The sequence below is a fragment of the Marmota flaviventris genome, chromosome 2 (assembly GCF_047511675.1).
Source record: "Marmota flaviventris isolate mMarFla1 chromosome 2, mMarFla1.hap1, whole genome shotgun sequence".
Lineage (NCBI taxonomy): Eukaryota > Metazoa > Chordata > Mammalia > Rodentia > Sciuridae > Marmota > Marmota flaviventris.
Genome location: NC_092499.1, coordinates 90,045,151 through 90,065,678, shown reverse-complemented (window position 1 = coordinate 90,065,678; position 20,528 = coordinate 90,045,151). Strand labels below are relative to the sequence as shown.

The 20,528-nt window shown below is 37.3% G+C and overlaps 1 protein-coding gene and 1 non-coding gene across 2 annotated transcripts in view; one reads left to right on the top strand and one right to left on the bottom strand.

Annotated features, from left to right (window-relative positions):
- Window positions 1–20,528, bottom strand: part of Chp1 (calcineurin like EF-hand protein 1) — a 48,309-nt gene that overhangs the window by 26,556 nt on the left and 1,225 nt on the right. The window contains exon 3 of the mRNA XM_027925818.2: window positions 10,511–10,583. Within this exon, the coding sequence (XP_027781619.1) occupies window positions 10,511–10,583 (73 nt within the window). The remainder of the gene's footprint in view (window positions 1–10,510; window positions 10,584–20,528) is intronic.
- On the top strand, window positions 2,427–2,565 carry LOC114085097 (small nucleolar RNA SNORA70). Its single transcript, XR_003581392.1, has one exon. It is a non-coding gene; the product is annotated as a small nucleolar RNA SNORA70 (small nucleolar RNA).

Genomic DNA, 20,528 nt, shown 5'->3' with positions numbered 1-20,528 from the left:
AGTTTACTAACAGAAGATAAACACGTCGTTGCTCTGTCTTCTTCATACTAAATGCTAATGAAGGCAAAACAGCATGAAATGCTCCTGTTTTACTCAGAAGTCTTCACACTCTGTTCCTCTTATGGTTTAACATTTACATGGTACTTAACAATTAGCTCATCTTTACTACCTCTGGAGACAGGTAGAAACTGACCTACTGGACTAAGCACAAAGCCCTGGAACAATAACTCTGGAGTTTAATCTTTCATGATCACGTAGGGTAATAATTTTTGTAACAATGAATGACACAAAAAAGCCATTCATAACTGAATTTCTTAAAATGTGTGAGGCTTTGGATTCGATGTCCTTTACCAAAAAAAAAAAAAAAAAAGGTTAAAAGATAATCACTTAAGTCCTGATTATTTAACTCAACAAATATGTACCTAGCTTTTATTAAACAATGTCATGAAATACAAAGTCCATATTATCACCAAAATGTAGCTCCTCTTGTTTGACCAAGGTTAAAAAAAAAATCAATATTTCCTTTTAAATTAAGACTTAAAGCTGATTTGAATTGCATGGTTACATACTTAAGTTTAATGTCCCTAACAAGCTTAATAATTTTAGCTGAGAAAAGACATGTTTAAACACCAGGTCTAGTATCAATTTTGGGGCATACAACTTAGCCTGAAACCCTCAGTCTCAATAGTAGGATCTAGATTTGGACTTTCCAATATTAACAAGGACTTAAACCCTGTCCTTTGATACTATCTAGTTCTAGTTTTACTATTTTGTTTTTATATACAAGTGCTTCCAGTTACCAGACCAAAGGGAATATTATTTAAAACATCAAAATTAAAATGACAGTGTATTAAAAACAGGTTTTCAACTGTTGAACAATACACAATTATATAGAACATCTAAAATATGGATTGTCTGAGCAGTTTTTCTAAAAGTTAATTTCTCAAATTTGTCAACAAATCCAACCCCAATAGAGAAAAATTAAATACTCCAAAGTGGTCTACATGCAAGTGCAAAATTCATTTGAAATAAATGTGAACTCATTACAAAACACACCAACATTATATTTAGCCTTATAGCATACCTAGGAAGTTTTTTTAAGAAAAAGACATTGTTACGTTAGTAGGCAAGTCCACAAATGAAACCATATACAGTGGCATTCTTTGCGGCCAAAAACTTCCTCAGGAGCAGTGGTTTTCCAGACATTCAAAAGCACAAAGATGCTATGAAAAGTCAGTTTGAGAGAGACTGTGAGTAAACAGAGGTGCTATACCTCTATACTGATTTCTTTCATTGTGGAAGTTCCCTCTCTATTTTCTCTCTCCTTTTTTTTTTTTTTTAATTGTTGTTTTTTGTTTTTTTCTTCCATGCTGTGTAGGTTCGCACATGTTAGGTAGGTGCTATACAACTTAGTTACATCCCCAGCCCTAGTAAAATCCCTTCTCTTACACAGAGAGTTGGTCTCACAGGAGCCTATTTATATTTCAAGTACCCAGAGGTTGATGATTTATATGAATTTTACATAATGAGGTGATTAAAATCTGTTAATTTGACATTAAACACAGCCAGGCATGGTGGCATACACCTATAATCACAGCTACTCAGGAGGCTGAGGCAAAAAGATCTCAAGTTCAAGGCCAGCCTGAGCAACTTAGTGAGACCCTGCCTCAAAATAAAACAAAACAGGCTGAGGATGTAGCTTAGTGATAGAGTACTTGCCTAGCATGAACAAGGCCCTAGGTTCAATCATCAGTACTACAGAATTAAGGGGGAGGGTGGAAGGAAAGTATTAGGGAATGAGATTGATCAAATTATGTTATGTGCATATACAAGTATGGCATAATGAATCCCACTATTATGCATAATTATAATGTACCAATAAAAAAGAGAAAATAATCAAGTAGTTTAACCGATTATATGGTACAACATATTAACACTGAAACAATATTTTCTAATACCTAAAGTATTTAATTAATATTTTAAATTCAACTGACAAGATCATTTTGTTGTTATAACAGAATTTTTTCCTATACAGTGCCAATAAATGTTCAAGCCAGTATTTGCTAGTTTATCCACTGTTTGCTAGTTTAGTGTTCCAGGGTCAGACTGGATTATCTGCAAGGCTGCATTCTGACTTTTGGTTGAGAGTGGTGGGCACATACACATTCACCTCCTCTCGTTCTTTAAAACTCCTCAAAATGTCAGCCAAAAGGTATACATGGGAATATATCCACAGTAGAAACAATCAGGATAGGAGAAATGTACTAAGTAGCTGAGGTATTCTAATAAATTCTGGAATTCAGAAGGCAGATGTGGATGTTGTAACAGAAGTTTGAGCAGAAAGGGTGCAGCAGAGTTGAGAACCATTCTGCCCTGCAGAATTTCACTAAGGCACCATACTCAGTTGCAAAGTAAGGGAAGTAGTATTAAAAGTAATTAATTAAAGGATCTTTTAAAGAATGGGCCCAGGGGATCCAATGTGCAATGACTGCAAACAGCAATCTCCCCAGTGGTTTATAAAGCCTGCTGCTTGTACAGGTTGCCCAGGGGACCTTGGAGGCAGCACTTTCCAATGGATATTCATGTCTCTGATCTTCTGTTGTGCCCAATTTAAGCTTAAGACAAGTATGTGGAGTGCCTCTGAAAAACCCAAGAACTGGCTGGCTAGAGTTATAGACAGTGGCAGAATGATTGCCTAGCATGCACAAGACCCTGGATTCTATCCCCAGAACCCCCCTACACACACACACACACACACACACACACACACACACTCACGAGAAAAGAAAAAGGAGAAGGAAAGAAAAGCCCTAGCATGATGATCAGGGTTCACAATAGCCAAGTCATAATGTCCAACTGCAGAACAAGGATAGAGAACCTACATTTGAGCCACATTCAAGTTCCCTGGCCACCAGAAGATCCACATCTCAATGAAGTGAAATTTTACCATGTTTAATGTGGATGAATCTTAAAATATAGAGGCTATGAAGCAAGTTATCATGGATGACTGTAGGGTCACATATATATATCCCAATCTTGATTCCTCAGACAGTGGTGGGCCCGGGATTCATGAGGTCTTCATTGTGCTTCCCACTCCTTATGTACATCCATTAATAAATTATATGTCCATCTAAAATTTTTTTTTTAATTGTGTATGCACCTAAAAATAACAATGAGTTGGCTGCCAACTATTGCCAGTGCCCATTCCAGGCATACAAAACCAAAGCAATCACAGAAATATTTTATCCAAATAATGGCATCTAAGTAAGATTTCTAAGATTATAGTATATATTACATTCTATGAAATACCAACCTAAAATTATGGTTTGTGTAAAAAGGGGTCTATAGCAAAAGAGCAAATCAATTTGACAAATACTGTTTACAATATTCTCCCTTGGAAATTTCCAATTATATATGAATATATTTAAAGATGTGGGTAAAATACTGTCATAAAGAAGCTTTAAACCGGGCTGGAGATGTGGCTCAAGTGGTAGCGCGCTTGCCTGGCATGCGTGCGGCCCGGGTTCGATCCTCAGCACCACATACAAACAAAGATGTTATCAGCACCACATACAAACAAAGATGTTATGTCTGCCGAGAACTAAAAAATAAATATTAAAAAATTCTCTCTCTCTTTAAAAAAAAAAAAAAGAAGCTTTAAACCTCGTTTATCAAACTTTTCACATATTTTTTAATACAATACCTATTGACAGACCAAGGAATCTATTAGTCTATAAAACATACTTTAGGGGCTCGCATTGTAGCCCAGTGGTAGAGCTCTTGCCTAGCATGTGTCAGGCACTGGGTTCAATTCTCAGTATTGCATATAAACAAACAAAAATAATGGTTCATAAACAACTAAGAAAAAAGATACATGTATGTACATATATGTATATAAATATATATTTAAAGAACATACTTTAGAATGAATCTAAAAACACTTTGAAGAAGCTCTATTATAACCAAAGTTTTTTATAGATCGTATTTTATGTTCTATTGAGAAATAATCATTACAAAGGAATGTGAAATGCCAAGAATCTACACTAGAGCTTCTCACTCTGCAGAATTTGGCTTCATGTCACAGATGTGGACACACTACCTTTATTTTACTTATTTATTTCTATGTGGTGCTGAGGATGGCACCCAGTGCCTCATGCTTGCAAGACAAATGCTCCACCACTGAGCTATGACCCCAGCCCAGGCCACAGATATGGAGAGGAAAGATTAAAAATGGTTGAAAAGCCAGGTGTGGTGGTGTGTACCAACTACTCAGGAGGCTGAGGTACGAGGATCACCTGGGCTCAGGAGATTGAGAGTTAAGCCAGCTCAGGCAACAGAAACCCCATCTTAAAAAAAAAAAAAAATCATAGAATGAAAAGTATTTCTCCTAACACACCCAAATGCCTTCTTAAGAAGGTGAAATCTGTTGCAGCTAATACAAAATTGGAAGTCACTAACTTTCAGCAGAACACACATATGGATTCTGAAAAGATAAAGTTCAAACTGGCAGAAAAGGCTGGAAAGAGCTGACTTGCTCTGTAGTACCAAAGAATAAGGGTTCACCAGCTAATTTCCATGGTTAGAGGGAGTAGGAGAGTAGTTGGCTGGAATCTGACCAAATGGCTAGAGGTTGAGATGCTTCTCACTGGAAGCTCAGCCAGTGAGAAATCTCTGAGAATGAGTGGATTCATCAAAATGAGTAACATAAAATGTGCTAGTTGCTTATTATTTGACATATTATTTGGTCTATTCTAATGGGATAGTTTCCTTTTTGTATTCAAGGTGGTTTGGTGTGTCTTCAATATTCAAATCCACTCATAAAAATAATCAAAGAACAGGTTTAAGAATTAGAGCTTGATGAAGCTAAGTACAAAAAAAATCAGATTCAGAGGACTGTGAAATCAAAAATTACCCATCACTTCCTATCACCTCTTCTCACACAAAGAATTTGTAGAAATCAGCACTGAGAACTGTGGCTAGCACATTTATAGGTACTCAAAAAATCCCTAACAAATGAGCAAGTGAGTCCACCCATTTCCCACAGAATACAAAATGGTGCTTTAGTGGTCGAGGAAAATTTTTTTTTTTTGGTACCAGGGATTTAACCCAAGGGCACTTTTCCACTGAGCCACATCCCTAGCACTTTTTAAAAAAATATTTATTCTTAAGTTTTTAGGTGGATACAACATCTTTGTTTTACATTTATGTGGTGCTGAGGATCAAACCCAGTGCCTTGTGCATGCTAGGTGAGCACTCTACCACTGAGCCACAACCCCAGGCCCTTTTGAGACAAGGTCTCATTAAGTTGCTTAGGGCCTCACTAAATTGCTGAAGCTGGCCTTGAATTTGTGATCCTATGAGCCATCACACTGGCAATTCAGAGGCTGTTGAATTTGTAATCCTCTTACTTCTATTTTCTGGTGGGATTACAGGCATATGCTGCCAGGCTAGGTTTCAGCAAATCTTACCTAGACTTTAAAGAGTACATGACACTAGCTGACATCTGAAATGTTTTCTCATTTTATAAAAACTTTTCCATTGTTTTCCAGCAAACAGTGGGAATAATGAAAACATACACATTTACGAGTTGCCTATTTTCTACAAAGAAGAAAAGAACTTGGAATTAACATAAATTCTCTATTTTTATTGAGTAGTTCAATCTGAATTTATGAGGAAGATATAAATCCAAACTCAAAGGAATGATTAAAGTATTAAAGCTGTTTCATTCCAACATCTTTCCATACCACCATAGTTGTACACATGAATCCTGGCTAGTGTCCTCAAGATCGTCAAGACTGCTAAAAGGCAAGCACATGGTTCTTATTAGGCCATGTTCAAAGCCATCATCTGGTTTCCTCCTAACTATGATGATGAAGCATGGATACACTGGCAAATTGTAAATTACTAATGGTCACTGAGCTCGGAAAATGCTGTGAAACTTACAGGCAAGTTAAACAAGTGTGGAATGATCAGTCCCAGATAATCAATCTATCTATCTATCTATCTATCTATCTATCTATCTATCTATCTAGGTATTGAGTATTGAACCCAGGAGCCCCTGCTTAACAACTGAGCCACATCTCCAGCCCTTTCTTATATTTTAATTTAGATACAGGATCTTGCTGAGTTGCTTAGGGCCTCACTAAATTACTGAGGCTAACCTTGAACTTGCAATCTTCCTGCTTCAGCCTCCCAAGCCACTGGGATTACAGGCATGCACCACTGCACCCGGCTCAGCCCCAGATTTGATATGCAACTGAAAGAAAGACCTAGAAAAATGAGAGAATGACATGCTCCCATCCTATCAGTTTGGTTTCACTGTCCTGAGAGCCTAAGATGGCATTATGGACCACAAAGAAGCAAGATGAAAACACGAAAAGAGAGAAAATCCTGCAATTCTCTTCTTTTTTTTTTTTTTTAAAGGAGGAAAATTTTATTTGGGGCTCACAGTTTCAGAGGTCTCAGTTCGTAGATGGCTGAATCTATTATCTGGACTCAAGGTGAGGCAGAACCACATGGTGGAAGGGTGTGGTAGAGGAAAGCAGTTCAGGATGTGGCACCAGAAAGCAGAAAGCCTGCAATTCTCTAAGATTATAATATATATATTCAAATAAAATGCCTCAATTGACAAAGAGAAAAACAGAGGTTTCTACTCTGGTTACCTTTTGAGTACAAATCCATATAGTTTTTTTTTTTAAATATTTATTTTTTAGTTGTAGTTGGACACAATACCTTTGATTTTTTTTTTTTTTTTTTTTTTTTTTAGCTGTTGATGGATCTTTATTTACTTGCTTACTTATATGTGGTGCAGGGAATGGAACCCAGTGCCTCACATATACGAGGCAAGCACTCTACCACTGAGCTACAACTCCAGCCCCACAATACCTTTATTTTATTTATTTATTTTTATGTGGTGCTAATGAGGATGGCATGTGCTAGGTGGTGCTCTACCACTGAGCCACAACCCCAGCCCAATCCATATAGTTTTAATAGTATCTTCAACAAATGATGCTGGACAACTGGATATCTACATGAAAAACATGAAGATGGACTCATACTATATAGAGAAAAACAACTCAAAATTAATCAAGGACTTAAGAATAAGCACTAACCATAAAACTCTTACAAGAAAAAATAAGGATAAGTCTCCAGGACCTTGGAGTTGGCTATCATTTCTTTCTTTCTTTCTTTTTTTAATATTTTTTATTTATACATGGACACAATATCTTTATTTTGTTTATTTATTTTTATGTGGTGCTGAGGATTGAACCCAGTGCCTCACGTGTTTGAGGCAAGCGCTCTGCCACTGAGCCACAACCCCAGCCCCTTAGCTATCATTTCTTACATATGACACCAAAAAAAACTTAAAAGAAATTGTGCTCCATGAAAATACGAAGTTTTGTTAATAGTGAACCCTACCATTATGCACAATTATAATGCACCAATAAAAAATGGAAAAAAATTAAAAATTTTTCTGCTTCAAAGAACAATGTAAAGATATTAAAAGAAATTCCACAAAGCTGGGATGTAGCTCAGTGTACAACACTTATCTAGCATTTTATCTTTAAAAAATGTTGATTTTATCTTCAGCACCCAAGTGGAGGAAAAAACAGAAAGAAAAGAAAATCTGTAGAACAGCAAAACAAACATTTGCAAATAATATATAAAGGTCTTGTATTCAGATAAGAATTAATGTTAAGGGTCACATTACATAAAAAACTCTTATTAATCCATGTTAATCCATGTTAAATATCCAGATTATACAAAGAGTCCTTACAACTCAACAACAAACAGACAAGAGAGAAAAGAGAAGAGAAGAGAAGAGAAGAGAAGAGAAAACCCAATTAAAAAGTGCAAAGTAACTGATAGGCATTTCTCCAAAGAAGTTATACAAAGGGGCCAATAGGCACAGGAAAAGCAGCTCAAAGTCAGGCATAGTAGTACATTCCTATAATCCCAGTGACTTAGGAAGCTAAGGCAGAAGGACTGCAAATTCAAGGCTAGCCTCAGCAATGTAGTGAGAAAAAAATAATAATAACAAGGGCTGGGGAAATAGCTCATACTGATGGACCTGTATGTAGAGCACCCCTGGGTTCAAACCCCAGTACCTCCAAAACATAAATAAAGAAAAGAAGGCTCAACATCATCAGCCATTAGGGAAATACGAATCAAAACCACAATGATACACCACTTCACATCTACTGGGATGGCTACAATCAAAAGAATAAGTGCTGATGAAGATATAGAGAAACTAGCATCTTTGTACACTATAGTGGAAAAGTCTTATGGTAGAGTCCCTGAAGAAAATGGTTTGGCAGTCCCTTGATAAGTTAAGCAAAGAATTACCATATTAACCACAATTCCACTCCTAAAGATATGCCCAAAAGAAATTAAAACATGTCAACAAAAAAATGCTCAAAGTTAGACTATTTATAATAGCTAACAGATATAAATGCCCATCAGACTTATGAATGGATAAAATGAAATGTGGTATCCATAAGTGGGATATAAATCAGCCATAAAAAGGAATAATGTATGATACATGCCATACATGAAAGAACCCTGAAAATATCATGTTAAATGGAATGAAGCTAATCCCCAAAAGATCACATATTATATGATTCCATTTATAAAAAATGTCCATAGGAAGACAAAGTATAGTAGTGGTTGCCAGGGGTTCAGGAAAAGGGGAAATGGGAAGTGACTGCTTATGAGCATAGAATTTTCATTTGGGGTGATTAAAATGTTCTAGAGCTAGATTATGGTGTTGGTTGTACAATACTATAAATATACCTAAAGCCACTGAGTTGGTTATATGTATTGTGCCACAATTAAAAAAAAAAAAAAAAAGCTGCTGGGCATGGTGGTTGGAGTCTTTTTTTTTTTTTTTTTTTTTGTCTTTTCTTTTTTGGAACTGGGGATCAAACCCAGAGTTCAAGTATGTGAGGGAAGCACTTTGCCACTAAGCAACATCCCAGTCTCAATCCCAGCTACTTGGGAGGTTGAAGCAGGAGGCTCATGGAGTCCAAGGTCAGCCTGGACCACCCCCCCCCCCTTATTTTTAGTATTTTGTTTTAGTTGTAGTTGGACACGACACGTTTTTTATTTTTATGTGGTGCTGAGGATCGAACCCATCGCCCCACACATGCTAGGCGAATGCTCTACCGCTGAGCCACAACCCCAGCCCCCTGTACCCCCTCTTAAAAAACAAAACAAAACAAAAACACCTAGCATGGTCTTTGCACATGCTAAGTATTCATTGACTTGAACAGCATGATTTCAGTTTTCAGTGCTAGCAGATTTTTGCCCTATAGAAATACAGCCCTCTGAATTTACCAGCATTCTCTATCTTTTTTGCCTAAAGATTATACCTAAAGGGTATAATCATGCTACATTCTAGGAATGTGCTAGAAGCCATTGCAAAGAAGTTCCAAACTGTTTCAGGCCAGTCACTAGAAAGGCAAATAGCTTTATTGATGCCAATCAAAGCTAAAACACAATGGCATTAAAAAAAAAAAAGGTTGCTAATGAGAGGGTGAGGATGATGGGAGGAGATATTTCATTTGACTATGACAATTGCAAGCACAAAACAATAGAGCATTACATTACTCTGAGATCATATATTTAATCTAGAGCAGAGTTTCTCAAATGTTAGCACTACTGACATTTAGGACAATATGATTCTTTGTCATGGAAACTCTTTTTTTTTTTTAATCCTGTGCATTGCAAAACACTTAGCAGCATCTTTGGCTTCTACCTACCAGATACCAGTAGCATTCCCTAATCACAGCAATAAAAAAATGCCTCAAGACCTTTTGCCCTGTGTGGTAAAATGGCCTTCTAATTAGAATCATAGCTCTAGACAAAATACTAAGCATTTTGTCTAGTATTAACATCAATATACACAGAGTCATGTACCCTAGGGTTTTAGTTTGGGATATAAGAGGAGAGAGGACAAAATCACCTACACCACCTATGGGTCAGCTTCTTAAAAAAAATCAACATTAGGAAAGAGCTGTGGGGAAATGGTAGCAAAGAGCTAAAATCTCTCTCTTTTTTTTTTTTTTTTTTGGTACTGAGAATTTAGCCTAGGAGTACTTTACCACTGAGTTACATCCCAAGCCCTTTTATTTTTATTTTGAGACAGGGTCTCACTAAGTTGCTAAGGGCTTCACTAAATTGCTCAGGCTAACCTTGAACTTGTGATCCTCCTGTCTCAGCCTGCAGAGTCACTGGGATTATGGGCATAGAGCTGAAACCAGACAATGGACACCTAAACAAAGGGGAACTGGAATAAAGCAACACCTAGTGGTAAATTTAGTGTCATTGTTCTGCTAATTTAATTCCCTCATGGATGAATGATACTTAAAGACCCGTGATGAAATGCTTCTTTGACTCCTTACGCTGGACACCTATCATGTCTGCCCTTGGGATAACAGCAGCTATCCAGACACTGCCAGAGAGTTTCTGGCTTCTGTGAGGAAAATAAAGAAAGACACTAGCTGCCTACCTGAGAGTCCCATTCTCTCCTTTGTCCAGGCTGGTGAATCGGCTGTAGAGACGAGTGATCTGACTGTGGGAAACTAAAGAGCACAAAATTAGTTCCAGTTGGAAAATAGGCACCCATTCACACTGCACCCACAGCCCATCCTCAAATGCTTTGGAGTGTGTGAGATGGGGAGATGTCACAACGCTAGGCAATCTAGAGTGTCAAAGCACAAAATGTAGTTAGGCCTGGTGGCACAGGCCTATAATACTAGGTACTCAGGAGGCTGAGGTAGGAGAATCCCAAATTCTAGGCCAGCCTGGGCAACTTAAAGACACCCTGTCTCAGTAAAAGTAAAAAAGGGCTGGCATGTAGCTCAGTGATAGAGGAATGCCCAGTACCCCCACCCCCACCAAAGAAGAAAGTTTGAAAGCTAAAAGTGGAAAGGACTCAAATAAACTAAATCAAGAACAATCAAAACTAGCTCTCAAGAATGATGTCTAGGTTTAATTAAGAACATTTTAGGGGCTGGGAATGTAGTTTAGTTATAGAGTGTGTGAGTAAGGCCCTAGTTTTGATCCTGAACATCACACGCACTCACACAAAACACACACACACACACACACACACACACGTTACATATCAGATAGTTAAGATTTAACACAATAAAGGAAGGAAGGAAGGAAGATTTTGTGTCCATCTACAACTAAAAAAATATTTTTTAAAAAAGACAGGGCTGGGGTTGTGGCTCAGTGGTAGAGTGTTTGCCTAGTATGCATGAGACACTGGGTTTGTTCCTCAAGCACCACATAAATATAAAATAAAGATATTGTGTCAACCTAAAACTAAAAAAACATATTTTTTAAAAAATGTTAAAAAAAAGAGAAAAAGATGGGGCTGGGGTTGTGGCTTAGCGGTAGAGCACTCGCCTAGCATGTGCGAAGCCCTGGGTTCGATCCGCAGCACCACATAAAAATAAATAAATAAAATAAAGGTATTGTGTCTAACCAAAAAAGAGAAAAGGATATTGAGAATTTTACATTTCAACATCCTGAGTTACAGGCTATGAAAAGGCATGCTTTGCTTTGATTAAAAACTCAAATCTACTAATCAGTTTGGTGTTTCAGGTTGGCATTGCTGGGTAAGAAACTTGTACTGAATTAAAAATTGGGGTATATCAAACATTCTATTTTGAAAATCTGATTTACTCCTGCACTAAGCATTAGAGGTCTTATCTCTTCCTTCAGGACTGACCTATGGGTAAAAGAACCCCACAGCTTGGGGTCAACCTCTTTTCTGTGACTGCATAAACTTCACTGAGTTCCCAGGAAAGGAACTTTTTCCAAAAAGCAAATTAGGCAATTTATAAAATGGTCATGCCATCATCAGATGACATCTGCAAGAAAGTTATTTTTCTCTCTCTTTTTTTTTTTTTTTTTGGTGGTGCTGGGGATTGAATTCAGGATCTTGTGCATGCTAGGCAAGCACTCTACCAACTGAACTATATCCTCAGAGGAAAAGAGTTATTTTGCCCCTAATTTTGAATTGCCTCTGTAAACTCAAACACAAGTTGACAACTAAAATTAAGTAATTACTGCAAGTATGCAATAAAACTCTGAAAATGCAAAAAAGCATTTCTGGGAAATAGTTTAGTCTCCTGGCAAATTGGGGGTAAGAGGTGGGGAAAATGATCACAGGAGAAAAGAACACAGCCAAAAAGGGTGTGCCAAGTTCGGACTTTGTCCTGGGCTGCACCTTCAGGGGCTTAAAGGGATGGCTGAAGTAGTTCTGGTAGTTATCCTCCTCCCCCAACTCCTGCAACAAAACTTGACTGGCAAGTTGACTTACTAGGAACAATGGAACAAAGTAAACAGAGTAGGCAGGAGAAAACAGGAAGTGAATGAGTGGTCCAGGGCTGGGATCAAAGGACACACTAGGGCAGCTGTGACTTCTTCAAAATTAGGTTGCACCCTCAAAGAGGAACTCTGTCCTTGGTTAGCACTCTAAGGTGATGGGAGAACAGAGCAGAGATGCAGAAAGAATCACTCTCATCCTGGGCAGAGCCAGCATGGGTCCAGCCACTAAGGAAACAGAGCAGGACTGTTGTGCTTGTCAGGCAGGTTTGAAGAGCTCTCTGTGAAGAGTACTAAGGGTCAGGTGGACAGATTATGATTCCATTCATAGCATCACTGCTTACCAGCAAGGGGTAAGTAAATGTGGCTGTGGTGAGCTGGTGAAAAGAAAGTGCTTGGCAAAGTGCCTGGCACTTGGTAAGCATTCCTGGTTAGTTATTATCATTACCATTCTGACATAGCCAGCCTGAAGGTTCAGTTTTATTCCTGCGCTAATTACTCTCAACTTTCCTCTGGACTCTTGATTTTGCTTTAGGAAACTGACTGGTTTACCCTGGTCTGGCCTCGGGTCTCAAAAGCTACTCTTGTACTAAAGTTCCCTTTAATTTAGAAAAGAAGTCAGTTGAAGAATTATTACTAAATTTCCCCAAAAGATTTTTTTAAAAAACAAAATTTCTTCACATACACAATATTGTTGTTTTCATTTCCATTATCAGTCACATATACTTCACACTGTTGTAATAGCTTACTTTTCATAGTAATTCATAATTTTCCTATACTGCTTAGGAGTACCTTTTTTCATACAAACAAAGATGTTGTGTCCGCCGAAAACTAAAAAGTAAAAAAAAAATTCTCTCTGGGGCTGGGGATGTGGCTCAAGCGGTAGCGCGCTCGCCTGGCATGCGTGTGGCCCGGGTTCGATCCTCAGCATCACATACCAACAAAGATGTTGTGTCCGCCGAGAACTGAAAAATAAATATTAAAAAATTCTCTCTCTCTATTAAAAAAAAAAAAGAGTACCTTTTTTTTTTTTTTTTTTTAACATATACTGGAGATTGAACCCAAGGGCGCTTAATTACTGAGCCATATACCCTTTTTATTTCTTATTTTGAGACAGGGTCTCACTAAGTTATTGAAGCTGGCTTTGAACTTTAGATCCTTTCAGATTTGCTGGGATTACAGCTACAGCTACCGCTATCGTGCCCAGCTCAGATTACTTTTTAGGAAGAGTTGTGTTTTGTTTTTGTTTTTTGGGGGAGGTACTAGGGATTGAACCCAGGAGCATTCTACCACTGACCTACACTCCTAGCCTTCAGGCCTCCTTTTTTTTAGACAGGGTCTCTCTGAAGTTGCTTAAGCCCTCACTAAATTGCTGAGGCTGGCCTCAAACTTGTATTCCTCCTGACTCAGCCTCTCAAATCAGTGGGATCACAGGTTTGCCAAGATATATTTCAATTTTATATTAGCTTTATCCATGCACATGATAAAAATGCACATGGAACAAAAGACAAGGAAAATCTCCCTAACACCTCAGTTTCCCACTCTCCCATCCCAAAGACAAACACTATTACCAGTTTCTTTTGAATCTTTCTAGAAACACCCTATATACATAAATAGTGATTTATACAATTTAAAATTTGGAAAGAATATTATGATCTAGTCCCAACTTCTTCAACTAACAAATGAGCCATTAAACTTTCTAATCCAGATCATCTAATAGAATGGGATGCAAGAACTTCTTACTAGTATAATCTTTAAAACTCCCTTATTAAGTATTGGTGTGGCATTAAACCCCAATTTTTGGAGGGAAACCAGTATATGGCTGCTTGAATTTATAATAATTTACCAACATGTTCACAATAAATATGTATATACATACCATTATGAAGTTGTTATTTCCAGGACAAACTGGCTATATGGAAATAAATCACTGGAGAAACACACAACCAAATGTCAACTTCTAACATTACTTGTACTGTCATATCTGAACCTATCTTCTAAATTTCTGAACTAATGTTATGATTCTGTTAGAGAAAGCTATGTTGATAGGGGTATAGCTCAGTGGTAAAGTGCTTGCCTAGCATGCATGAGATTCTACACTCAATCCCCAGCACTTGGGGGTGGGGTGGGGGAGAGCCTTGTTAACAAAAAGAAAAAGCTTTCATCTAGGTGCTATATCCATGACAGAGTATAATGCAACTTCCAAGATGTAAAACTCCGAATGACTCATTCTACTTTAAAGGAGCTATAGAATCCAGATGCAGAAAAAAATTGCCATTCATTTTTCCAGAAAAAAAATGAAGGCAGTTTCCAGGTGCTAAGCTCATCAGACAGATGCTCAAAACCTGAACCACTCTTGATAACCCAAAGGAGTTATCAGGAGTTGATAGTTACTCTCATAAGTCTGTATACCGACATGTTTTGAGTGAAACTGTATTTTTCTTCACCAATAGGCAAATAATTCTCTTATATTTTAAAAAGAAGTTTAATGGCTCATTTGTTAGTTGAAAGGGCTGGACTAGATCATAACATTCTTTCCAAATTTAAAATTGTATAAATCACTCTTTAATGTGCTAACTTTCCTCACTAGAGACCATTTTATTGTCATTGCTTTGTGCTCAGAATAGAAAGGTATTTTGCAGAGGTGCCAAGCACCACGATGGAAAGGAGAGGGAAGAATTAAAGCAAAAAGAGAATAAGAAAAGTTATTTTACCCTTTAGTTTACCCTAAATCTTAAAGCTGAAGATAACCTATGCAAGGCCACTCTAAATAAAGACTGGAAAATTGAAGCTTGTACCATAATCATTTCTTCTGAGCACTCCACACCCCAATATTTCCCCTGATATGAGGACTTCAAGGTGTGGCCTACTCTCTTAGGAATTAAGAGACTTGTTGGGCTGGGGCTGTAGCTCAGTGGTAGAGCACTTGCCTGGCATGTGTGAGGTACTGGGTTCAATCCTCAGCACCACATAAAAATAAACAAAAAGTCATTCTATCCATCTACAACTACAAATAAATTTTAAAAAAAACACTATTGTTTTGTATGGGGGATTGAACCCAGGGGTGCTTACCCACTGAGCCACATCCCCAGCCCTTTTTTATATTTTATTTAGAGACAGGGTCTTGCCAAGTTGCTTAGGGCCTTGCTAAATTGCCGAAGCTGACTTTGAATTTGCAATCCTCCTGTCTCATCCTCCTGAGCGGCTGGGATTACAGGCATGTGCCACAGAGCCTGGCTTAAAATATATTTTATAAAACAAACAAAATCTACCTTTTTATATTTGGGGAAATTTGAATATGGACTGAATAGTAGATAATATTATAGAATTTATTGTCAACTTTCTTAGGCACAGTAATTGTATTGCAGTTATACTGGAAAAATCCCTTTTCTCAGGACTTGCAGAAGTATTAAAGGATGAAGAGTTCCAATAGCTGCAACTTTCAAATTATTCACCAAGAAATATAAATTGCGGGGCTGGGGTTGTGGCTCAGTGGTAGAGTGCTTGCCTGGCATGTGTGATGACCTGTGTTCAATCCTCAGCACAGCATATAAATAAATAAATAAAATGAAGGCCCATCAACGACTTACAAAAATATTTTGAAAGAAAACATAAACTGGGGTTGGGACTATAGTTTAGCAGTAGAATATGTGCTTTAGCATGCATGCATGAGTGAGACCCTGGGTTTAAACCCAACCAAAAACGAATAAAGCAAATATAGCAAAATGTTAACTGTTGGATTCAAATAAATGCAAATGGGTGTTTGGGATACTATTCTTTTAACTTTTCTGTATATTTGAAAATTTTCATCACAAAAAGTTGGGGGGAAGAAAACTAAACTCTTATAAATTCAGTTCACAGTAAGTTTCCTTTCCCACTATAACCTAAGTTATCTGTTCATTCTTTTCCATAATAGCGTTTACTGCATGTAATGCATTTATCATTATTTTGTAGTATAATATTTTGGATTTTCTTCTCTTCTCCTAAACAGAGAACTCAGCTTATATCTTTATAGCTGCTGCTGGGATTTTTTTTTTTTTTTTTTTTTTTTTTTTGGCAGGGGAGGTTCCTGGGGACTGAACCCAGAAGCACTTTACCACTGAGCTACATCCCCAATCTTTTTTATATTTGAAACAGGGTCTTGCTAAATTGCTGAGGCTGGCCTCAAACTTACCACCTGCCTCAGTCTCCTGAATCTCTGGGATTAAAGGTGGTGCCCAGATGGGATTGATGGATCTTCTAAATGAGTAAACATCTAAGTATTCTACGTTCTGGACCACCTTCCCCTACCACAAAATGTTTATAGGGTCCTACTTCCTTAGAGCCCTGTTCTCCAATATGGCATGTGATTTCTTCTTACCCATTTCTGGTAACAAATGAGAATAAAACTTTAAACTATAACTAGAAAAGTAGAAAGCTTTATAAGCTACTTAACTCAAAAATCAGCTAAAGGTATTATCCATGCTTTTAGATTTCAACAGAACATAGAAGACATCAGGGTCTTCTATAATGAGAGGACCATAAAGGAATCTTCCATTTGGAGGCAGCAACAGCCAAAGCTGAACTTCAGGAAATTGTTCTCAAGCAATTGCCTTTGCCAGGCTTGTGTTCTTTGTTGAACTACAGAAAAACCCACACCCATCATATCATCACTACACCCTTTCAAACAAACAAAACCTCACCAGCCTGTAAAACTTACTTCCTAAACCTGTTCAACGCCCTCCCCATCCCCACGTGACACACCAGAAGGTACAGACTAAAAATAAATCAATCTGCTTCCATCACTATTAAGTTGGCATGAACTGTTTCTTATACTTAAGATTTTAAGTAATTCACAACCAGGTTATTACTACAGTTTAGTGAAGTAAAGGGAGACTATACAAACTCCAAAGACCTTCCTCCAATTACATCTTTTAATCAATTGAGCTTTAATTTATAAAAATATAGACATGTGAAAGAAGGTAGTAGAAACAAAGACAATCTAAGAAATGTTTGATATCAACATAAAATGTTTCTTGGTTTTTCAAGACAGAATTTTTATTCTTTGGGTTTTACTTCCTTAGAATTGGCAAAACATCTGTACTTTTTTTGTAGTTGTAGATGGACAGAATGCCTTTATTTTATTTGTTTATTTCTTTATGTGGTGCTGAGGATCGAACCCAGTACCTCACACATGCTAGGCAAGCACTTTGCCACTGAGCTACAGTCCCAGCCCAAAACATCTATATTTGATTCATAATCCGATGATCTCTGAAAATAGGAAAAATATAAAATTATTTTTATATTTTATAATTACATAAAATTATATAGCCCCAGGACATATTTTTGCACATGTGTGTTTCAGACAGGGTTTTGCTGTATTGCCCAGGCTGGAATTGAACTCCTGGGCTCAACTAATTCCTGTCTTAGCCTCCCAAGGAGGGAGCATATGCAAATGGTATTTTCCCAAAAACATGATATTTATCTAGGGTTCAAAATAATAAAAGCTAACACTTATAGTATGGCACTCATTATATCAGACTACTCTAAATAATTTATTTTACTTACTGGCAAAAGAATCTTATAAAATAGGTACTATTATTATTCTCATTTTGCAGTTAGGTAATTCTATGTATATATGTATGTATGTATGTATGTATGTATTTATTTATCTATCTATCTATACTGGGAATTGAACCTAGGGGCCTCATGCATGCTAGCTAAGAGCTTTATTCCTGATCTATGTTCCCAACCCTTTTTGAGACAGGGTCTTGCTAAGTTTCCCAAATTGGCCTTGAACTTTTGATCCTCCTGCGTCAGCCTCCAGAGTAGCTGGGATTATAGGCATGCCCCACCACTCTCTGCTCACAGATAATTCTTACCTAGAATTACTTTTCCAAACATTTAGTGGCTAAATTTCAAACACCAGCTAAAGTAGTCATGTGAATTCTAATCAATCTAAATTTGCCAAAAATATTTTAAATATAATCAATTCCAATGCAAAGCATTCATGTTGAATATAAAGTCAGTTTTTCACAATTATGATACCTTTTTTTTTTTTTTTTACTGGCAAAGGGAGTAGTAAAATGTCTTATACTTCCTAAATTTTTCTGATTAAAATAGTTCTCTAAATTCTTCCTCTCACAAGAGGCAGATGAGCAGGGTGCACACCTGTAGTCCCAGGGGCTCCGGAGGCTGGAGCAGGCAGGAGGATCAAGAGTTCAAAGCCAGCCTCATCAATTTATTGAGGACCTAAGCAACTCAGTGAGACCCTGTCTCTAAATAAAAAATAAATAAATAAAAGGGGTGGAGATGTGGCTCAGTAATTGAGTACCCTGGTACCAAAAAAAAAAAAGAGGCAGATGAAAACAGGACAAATTTCACCTCTTTACCCTCCAGATATCTGTTGTTTTTAATTCTTCTACACCTTTGCATCATGCTAAAATTTCTGTTTAAAAAAAAAAAAAAAACTCTGCTGAAGGCTGATGGACAGTAACTAGATAAACTGATGACTTACCTCCTAGAGTGGAGGAATGACTTTGTAACAGACTGCAGGAGATTGCTCCTGGAAGCCACCCAAAATGCCCTAAGTTAATTTATCCATATCTAATCCATTCAGGCATGCATTAAGGCCCAATTTCTGTTCTCCACAAGGCCTGTTCACAAAGACTGTCTTTTCTCTGAGTTCTGAAGGTGGGTGTCACATAATTTCAACTTCTTTATGTCACGATGCTAATCTTTTTTGGGCTTATATCTCAACCAGATTGTGGGTGTCTTTGTCACACTTTCCCTGAATATCTAGCTTAATAGTGAACATAGATACTGAAAAATTCATTAAGCAATTGTTTCACTAGGTTTACTGGCTTAATACAAACATTTGCACTGATTTTGGTTGAGAATCTCCCTCCTTAGGAGATTACAGGCACAGTGGTGCATGCCTGTAATCCCAGCGACTTGGGTGGATGAGTCAAGAGGATCACAAATTCAAAGCCAGCCTCAGCAACTTAGAGAGACCCTGTCTCAAAATAAGATATAAAAAGGAATGGGATGTTACTCGTGGGTTCAATCCCTGGTACTGAAAAAAAGAATCTCCCTCATGCTTGAGTCAGTCTTCAGCAACTGGAAAACAGTTCTTCCATGGTACTTAGATGTTTGTACCCAAGTCACATAATATAACCCAGAGTCCTTTAGCAATCCAGGCCCTTTTCATTTGATCAAATGTAAATAAACCAAAATGGGATTATTGCTCCCTTCATTCTGAGATAAAAATAGCTTTTCACATCCTCACCATGGTTTACACTTCCTCAATTTATGACTCTTTATTTTAAGCACAAATGCTTTAATTTGGGTGTCATCCTAGACCTAAAGCAGTCATTATATTTACAAGTATGGCCAGAAGTCATGGCCACAAAGTGTAATAAAAGCTTGCTCAATCCAAAATGTCTATATTTCCACTCCTGGAGTCGGAGTTAGTCATAAGATGACTGACTGTAAAGTCAAATGGCCAAGAAAGTATTGTAAATTGTAAATAGTAACCATTTCTGTCATTCATTCAAAATCATGAAAAGGATTGCCTTGGTAGGTAATAAGGTCATCATGGTTAAAAAATCTTTATGGAGAGCTTTAATGGCCATATGTTAGGGGATGATGAAAGAAGCAAACCAATTTGATATGATGTGAGGCTAGATAACACCTCTTCCAACACAAAGATTCTAGAAAGTTTAACTTGTCAGAAAGCATGAGACAGCTTTTAATTTATCCCAGGATACCACTGCCTGAGTAATTCTGTAGTTCCCCTAGTGCCTTTCAGTACTATCTGCCTATAGATCACAAAATTTACTTAACAGCCATGTCATCATCAAAGACAAGTATCATTAAAAAAAACTTACATAACTTATAACTCAACAAGAGTTATAAAGGATTAGTAAGAGTTATAAAGGATTATAGTATTCAGCAATACAATTGTATCATACATTGCATTATCAAGGGCCATTCAAATACACTCTGACGTTTCTGAGTTTCTGAATTCCTAAAACCCTCTTGCTCCTTTGTTCAGGTTAATGAGGAAGAGATTGGACTATTTAAAAACCCGTTCCCAGTACAAACTCACACAGAGAATTTTGGAGTGTATCCAATTTCAATAGCCACTGCATATTCAATCAATATATACATGAAATCAGGGCAGAAAACAACCTCAGTGTAAGTAAAAT